The sequence below is a fragment of the Engraulis encrasicolus genome, chromosome 14 (assembly GCF_034702125.1).
Source record: "Engraulis encrasicolus isolate BLACKSEA-1 chromosome 14, IST_EnEncr_1.0, whole genome shotgun sequence".
NCBI lineage: Eukaryota > Metazoa > Chordata > Actinopteri > Clupeiformes > Engraulidae > Engraulis > Engraulis encrasicolus.
This window is the reverse complement of record NC_085870.1, coordinates 14,056,641-14,064,524: the sequence shown is the minus strand read 5'-3', so window position 1 is coordinate 14,064,524 and position 7,884 is coordinate 14,056,641. Positions and strand designations below refer to the sequence as shown.

At 42.9% G+C, this 7,884-nt stretch overlaps 1 protein-coding gene across 1 annotated transcript; it reads left to right on the top strand.

Annotated features, from left to right (window-relative positions):
• The first annotated feature begins 918 nt into the window (after window positions 1-918).
• LOC134462110 (protein transport protein Sec61 subunit alpha-like 1) lies at window positions 919-7,326 on the top strand. The gene is made up of 12 exons (XM_063214984.1): window positions 919-1,097; window positions 2,041-2,108; window positions 2,206-2,271; window positions 2,385-2,463; window positions 2,643-2,774; window positions 3,155-3,264; window positions 3,734-3,887; window positions 4,148-4,308; window positions 4,756-4,953; window positions 5,512-5,703; window positions 5,974-6,050; window positions 6,546-7,326. The coding sequence occupies exons 1-12, from the start codon at window positions 1,091-1,093 to the stop codon at window positions 6,730-6,732; spliced, it is 1,431 nt and encodes a 476-aa protein (XP_063071054.1). The 5' UTR covers window positions 919-1,090; the 3' UTR covers window positions 6,733-7,326.
• The last annotated feature ends 558 nt before the right edge of the window (window positions 7,327-7,884 follow it).

The following is a 7,884-nucleotide window of genomic DNA, read 5'->3' as shown; positions in this document are numbered from 1 at the left end:
ATTTAAAAGGTATAATGCATAATATTTTGTCTCCTCAGTTTGTCAACTGTCTGATTATTGCATGACCAGTATTGCACATCAGAGTTTCCTGTGTGTGTGTGTGTGTGTGTGTGTGTGTGTGTGTGTGTGTGTGTGTGTGTGTGTGTGTGTGTGTGTGTGTGTGTGTGTGTTCCAGACAGGAAATGACGTTCTGAAAGAGGTCAAACTAGCAGCCACTCCTCCTTCGAGCCGCTACCTCCTTTTCCCTTCTCTCTGCCAAATCAGTGCAGAGTCAGACAAACGTTTCATAAAGTGAGGGATAGAGGTTGCCCAGATAGGTATCAGTTTCGATAACGTTAGTCAGAAATGTGTTAGGCCTAATAGGCCTATTGGCCAAGAGTCAAGAGCAGCTTGTAACCTACGTAAACTAACCAACCCAAGGAAATAATAATAATAATAATAATAATAATAATAATAATAATAAGAAGAAGAACAAACAAATCAGGCATTGCAAATACTGGACAATACTGGACAATTGCCAGCTTTACTGTAGGGAGCAATTAAAGCCTTGATCAGAGCGTTGCAACATATCACAATGTGTCAGTCCATTAGCCTACTGTCCTACATAATATCATGCACTTTAATTGTCCTATCTTAAAAATATATTTTGTTATGCTTAAGTGAGAGTAGTAGCCTAAGGAAGGTCTAGTGTAGCCCTAAATGCAAAGTGTTTTTTTTTCGTGCAGGGGGGCATCAACACACTGAATAGCCTGCAGACTGAAGTTTGTTATGTTGACCTAGCATAATTGACACACGGCAAACACCTACCATGAAACATGCACAAGAGACAAAATACCACAAACGCCTAAAATAAGAGATAAGAGTGCTCTTGAAAAGAAATCGCCATCTCTTTAGGTTACGATATTCTAGGCAGTTGGCACTGTGGAAGAAGAAAACACCCACCAGTACTGACGTGTATTAGCGAGGTCTTGTATGATGACGTGTCTCTAGTGCTCTCTTTTCGGTGAGAAGTGGCAGACCGGTGGCAGTCTTGCTGTGCTGATCCACCTCACAAGGACTGTAAAACAACGGGACCTGGGCTACAAACACCATGGCTAGTAAGTTGAATAGTTTTGCTTGCTTTTCAGTGACAATTGTAGAATCTATTCGCTCGCTTCAATCATTTGCAGAGCGAATTAAATCATTTGCGACGTCGTTTCAGATCATAGCTTTTTGCACTGAGAATTAGCCTGCTAGCTTGTTGCACCGTCCACTGTTCTCGACGGTCTAGCAAGCTAGCAAAGAACTGTAAAATCATACGCTTCATCATCTCGCAGTTAGAGTTGATAACATATTACTTACAAAACGAGATCCATGAGGACTGTATTGAATAATTAATTTACAAAATTTGATCATAAATGCCTGATGTAAAAGTGATCAAAATGAAACGTCAGCTTAGGCTGTTGCCGCTAGTTAGCTTTTCGCTAAATGGCTCTGTAAAGCCAACTAGCAATTTCTGACATCCTTAGCAGCTAACGTTGCCGTCAGTTTGAATTGTCAAAGAAGACACGTAGTCAGAAACAAGCCTATGTGGTTTAGTTATTAATCTGTTTACATACACCTGATGCAATTGATGTTAGGTTATGCGAACGTGTGGCTGAGTGATCAAGTAAGGCTTCTGTTCATTCAGTCATTTAGACAGATTGCTATGGCTAAAAATTAGTTAGCCGTCGACTGTCCTTGCTCAGATGCGTACAAGTCCAATACCACGTCAAATTTCATTATTTAAAAATAATATTAACTGCTCTCACGATGCATACATGCACACTGAAATGCCTTACCATCGCGTTTAGGCATTTATTTTGTGGTTGAACTGTCTTTGAATGATGACGTTGCAATGAAAAACCTAAGGGGCAAGTTCATACAGAAGTCCCAAGTACTACTCACCCTAAAGCCACGTCTACCTAAGTCAAATCTCTGTCAACGCTAATGTTAGCTGGTCGGTGTAGCTTGCTATTGAGTTTTGATAAGTAGCTTACTTTTGCTCTTTTCCCCCTACAGTTAAATTTTTAGAAGTAATAAAACCGTTTTGTGCGGTTTTGCCCGAGATCCAGAAACCAGAACGAAAGGTAATTGTTTGTACTATACATTTCCATGTCAGATGTTATCTACACAACAAGCGTGTCTTCAGTTCACTTAATGTTTTTTTCTTTCAATATCTTACAGATTCAATTTAGAGAAAAAGTATTATGGACGGCCATTACACTTTTCATTTTCCTGGTGTGCTGTCAGGTACGTTGGCATTTTAACATTATTGTGCCTCTCTTTGTATACATAAATGTGTGTACACTGTAGGCCTACAGAAGGCTAAGTTCTTGACTTTGTTTTTGTTTCTTTTTTCATAGATCCCTCTCTTTGGCATCATGTCATCCGACTCTGCCGATCCTTTTTACTGGATGAGAGTAATTCTGGCTTCAAACAGAGGTGTGTGTTACTTATTTGACAGCGACACACACACACACACACACACACACACACACACACACACACACACACACACACACACACCACGCTAGTCAAACTACAACTCTGAATTGTTTCGGTTAGTAAACATCAGGAGCTGTGCTGTGAAACTTAACTGACTTGTTTGTGATTGTGTTAAGGCACACTTATGGAGCTGGGTATCTCGCCCATCGTCACCTCCGGTCTGATCATGCAGCTGCTGGCTGGTGCTAAGATCATCGAGGTCGGAGACACCCCCAAGGACAGAGCTCTCTTCAACGGCGCCCAGAAACGTGAGTGGCTCACTAAAGCACCATGGCCTGAATTTCAGCTCTAACATTTAATGCGATGATGAGTACAGTACATACAGCACTAACCCATTCAGTCCATACTTTTCCTTGTCCTCATTCTCATTGCTGCTCTGTCATTTCAACAAGTACTGCACAGCCATGGACAATTATCTCTCTGCACAGCTAAGGACACTTAATTAAATGCCTTGCTAGTATTTTAATGCCCCTAATTATATGTATTTATTTTAGCTACGTTTTTCTTGTAAGTGACAAAATACTTACATTTTATGTGATTAGTGCATTAATCGGAACTCCAAGCCGTTCAGTCAGTACTCTTCCTCCTCCTAATAGTCATCACTGCCATGTTGTTGTTTTGTGTACAGTGTTCGGTATGATCATCACCATTGGCCAGGCTATCGTGTACGTGATGACTGGCATGTATGGAGACCCCTCTGAGATGGGCGCCGGCATCTGCTTGCTCATCATCATTCAGGTTGGTGATTGGTTCCTGTACTCCTGTGTCCTGCTACCAAACTACAGGAGTTTTTTTATTAAGCTCTCACGTGTATAGGTTTCGAATGAAATGTCTGTTTATGTAATATATATCTGTTATATGAAAATGTTATGTGCCATTCTATTTGTGTTGGCCGCTCAAATAGCCATAGTTGCTTAATTGGCAGTAAACCAAACAAACAAACCTGTTCTGCAAGCAGCTTTCAGCCAGTCACAACTGCCTCTTTCCTAAGCTTCATAAGAATATCTTATCCAGAGGTGGTCAGTGATCTTAACTGATTAGAGTTAAACATATTATCAGTATATCAAATCACTCAATCAACCTGGTCAATAGAAATCAGTTGAAATGTTGCACTGTAGTTGTTAAGCTACTTTGTTTAAAGATCCCATGAATCCCATTATGTTTAAAGACCCATTGAAACATGATTGTCTCCCTTGGCTTGTTGTAGCTGTTTGTGGCCGGACTCATTGTGCTGCTGCTGGATGAGCTGCTTCAGAAAGGATATGGCCTGGGCTCTGGTATCTCTCTCTTCATCGCCACCAACATCTGTGAGACCATCGTATGGAAAGCCTTTAGCCCCACCACCGTCAACACCGGCAGAGGTATGCTCAAGACTGATTCCTTCAGTGGAAGTATTGAGTGCAGTTGCATTAGGGTCTCTGTACTGTCAGAAAATTGCCTTCTCTAACAGAACATTTCTATTACCAGTCTGAATGAACAACCCCTCCCCCCAATGTCACAATGAGTTACTGTTGATGGAGCACATATAATTAAAGTTGCCTGTTGTGATGGTAATTTACATTTACTTGCATGGACAAACTGGTACAACCCAACTAATTTGCCTGCTTGTTTCTCCCGTCAGGAACCGAGTTTGAGGGTGCCATCATTGCCCTGTTCCACCTGTTGGCCACCCGTAACGACAAGGTGCGCGCCCTGAGGGAGGCCTTCTACCGCCAGAACTTGCCCAACCTCATGAACCTCATTGCCACAGTCTTCGTCTTTGCGGTGGTCATATACTTCCAGGTCAGTGGACGCTCATTGTATTTCAGTCATGTGCAGAACATAATCACAAACTGATAATCAGTGGCTTTAGCATTCAGTAATGCATTCAGATTGCTGTGTGGTGTGAAAACAATTAGTCTCTGAATACTAAATGTATGATTCTGACCCAAGCTGATGTTTTAAGGCAAAACATGCTCACTTGGATCATTTTTCGGATTTTAATATTCACACTTTTGCCAACTAGACCTTCCCCAGGATCTAAGTTTGCTTTAAGATGTACATATTGCTATAAAATGTACAGTGTCTTTCCTGTCTTGTGTTTCTTAAAAATGTGCCGTTCCTGTCTGGCACCCCTTCATCACGAGTGTGGTCTTAACACGCTCAAATGGCCTCCACAAACCAAACAGACGTGTGTCCTATCTTGCCTGTCTAGACGATAACTAACTAATTCCTTTTTCTCTTCATCAGGGCTTCAGAGTAGACCTGCCCATCAAGTCCGCCCGTTACCGTGGCCAGTACAACACCTACCCCATCAAACTCTTCTACACCTCCAACATTCCCATCATCCTGCAGTCTGCTCTCGTCTCCAACCTCTACGTCATCTCTCAGATGCTCTCCACGCGCTTCAGTGGAAACTTCCTTGTTAACCTGCTGGGCACCTGGTCGGTGAGTAGCGCATTGACCCGTTTCTGTATCGCTCAATTAACATATGGGCAAGGGACCGGAATGTGGACGAAGACAAGTCAGGTCAAGGAATCTAAATTTTAGAATGGTAATGGCAGAAACTGAAAGGGGTTGAAATCCATCCATATATGAAATAGCCATACTTGCGCTGGACGGAATGGAATTCCGCAGGTCTATGTAGCATTACTAGTAGCAGTTGAAATTGGATTTTTATTTGACTCCAGTAATCTGGGGTGAATTTCTCGAAACCAAAGTTGCTTACTACATTAGCTACTTCGTTGCTTTCAATTTTCCCATTGGCAACTACCGAAGTTGCTAACAGGCTAACAACTTCCCTTTTGAGAAACTCACCCCAGGTTATGAATACAATTCAGTTCAGGTCTGCAGGCTGACCAGAGAAAGAAAGCAGACAGAGAGGCTCAGTAGTCACAGCTTGGTCATGTGTGTTTGAATGAGGGATGCCTTTGGGCTGCATCATGCAGTGGCGTTCCCTACTTGCCAACCGGTGCTTATTTATTTATTTTTTATTTATCCGTAAAGGACACTTCCAGTGGAGGCCCTGCTCGTGCCTATCCAGTCGGCGGCCTGTGCTACTACCTCTCTCCCCCGGAGTCGTTCGGTTCGGTCCTGGATGACCCCGTACACGCAGTGATCTACATCGTCTTCATGCTCGGCTCCTGTGCCTTCTTCTCCAAGACCTGGATTGAGGTGTCCGGATCATCTGCCAAAGATGTAAGTCAGAACTCTGGTGCTGAGTCTGTGGTGCTGTGTCTTGCTATTTCAGTACTGGTCTCGAAGACCTATTTAACAGTTAAAAACGAACATGATTCCTCGCTGTTACATTTCGTTTTCGTGCTGCTTCCATTCATAGTCATGTCTTTGGTATGTTAAATTGGAAACCCTGTGCAACAGCGCTCATTCTAATAATCAAACTTGTCTTGAAACGTTCTGTAATGATGATTGTGTACTTAACATGGTATCATCATGTGATGTTTCCACCAGGTTGCCAAGCAGCTGAAGGAACAGCAGATGGTGATGAGGGGACACAGAGAAACCTCCATGGTCCACGAGCTCAACAGGTACGCAATCAGTCAGCCTTCCAGCAACTGTGTGCTTCAGATTTCAAGTGAAGCTCACTGTTGTTTAAATCTCTTACCACTATTTCTCAGCATTTGCTTTGTACTGCCCATTCTGATAGTAATGTGTTGTAATTATGTGTTGGCATTTAATGAGAAGTGTTTTTGTTGTTGTTTGCTATTCATTACATATGAATGTTTGTTTGAGGCCTTTGTTGTTGAACACTGAGTGCACATTTGTGCTCCTTCGTAGTGAATGGGTTTCATGTGTTTTTGACGGTCGGTAATGATATCCTTGCGAACACCGTTGTCATTGCACAAACGGAATATTTTATTCAATCAACGTTTCGGATCATCCCTACATCGGGCTTTCCTCTTTGGAATGTGCAAGTTTTCACAAGTGATGGCATAGGACCGCTGTACACACTTCACACAATGTGTGTTTATAACTTAAGAAAACACTAATGATGTCCTCTCATATCCTGTCTCTCCATGCAGGTACATCCCCACAGCGGCTGCCTTTGGGGGGCTGTGTATCGGTGGCCTGTCAGTCATGGCAGACTTCCTGGGAGCCATCGGTTCGGGAACTGGAATTTTATTGGCCGTCACAATCATCTACCAGTACTTTGAGATCTTTGTCAAGGAACAGAGCGAAGTCGGCAGCATGGGAGCGTTGCTCTTTTAAACAAGAAGATCCTTCTGCCATTACACCAGACAGACACAACCTCCATTCTCTCAAGTTATTATTTTGTAATGTTATGTTTATTTTTCATGCACAATCAATGTTTTTGCTTCTTGGATGCGTCCATTTTCGGCATCTATTATATTTGTTTCGTTTCCAGTAGCCCTAAGGGCTGAAGATGCGGACTGAACTTCTCTGGGACAGAGTGACTGCATGTCATCCTCCCCCTCCCCTCCCCTCCCTCCCTGACTCCCCCAGTATTCTGAATGGGCATTGGACCCATTCAAGTGCTTGTCAGAACACGGACCCTCCCACTTCTCACTTCAATAAAGCCAGTGATGATCCACCGTCTGAGCTGTTTAGTCCCAACATGAAGTGGTTAGAAAGCTCATGGTGGGTGGTGGTGGAACATCTAGCTCAGAATCCGGTGGGGTGAACTGTTGCTCCCTTGGGAAGCAGGGCTACTACATGCATTATGTAAACCCAACTTGTCATATCAGTGTAAATGCTTGTGTGATCAGTTATCAAATGTCCAAAAAAAACTAAGGAAAACCTTTAGTTATTCCACTGTAAATAAAGAAATCTTTTTGAGAGGAAGCTGGAGGTTTTTTGTTCTCCCCCACCTGTGTGGCACGGGCCTGTAACACGCCTCACCTGACTGCTCTGTGTGTGCTGGGAAGAGACTGCCATGTTCACCCCTATCTTATTTCACCCTTAAGGTTTTGTATCGGACAGGGGTTTCTCTAATATGCCGGGTCAGATGTAAAGAAAGCTGGCATATTTCGTGCTAGGTGTGCGAGTGCGCTGTCCCTTTGCTGGATTTAGAGATAACTGGGTGAGCTGTAAGTTTGAAAGTCAACTTAATTTTTTTAATTTAGCGTTCCATGCTAGTCTTATAGCGAGGGCACGGGGCTGCCTTTTCATACGGTTCAGGTAAAGGGAAGTGTTTGTCTGTGTCATGGTCTTCTCTCCCAGACTGAACTGCTGCACAAACTGCCTGATTTGGGGGTGGATATGGGTGGGCTTGTTTGGGTAGAAAAGAGGAAACACCTGATTTTTACGTTCTGTTTTGAACATTGTATTAAAGAAGAAAGTTTTTGCCAAGTCTTTGCAAGTTTGACTTCTTTTCGTATGTGACATTGGGATCTGAAGAAA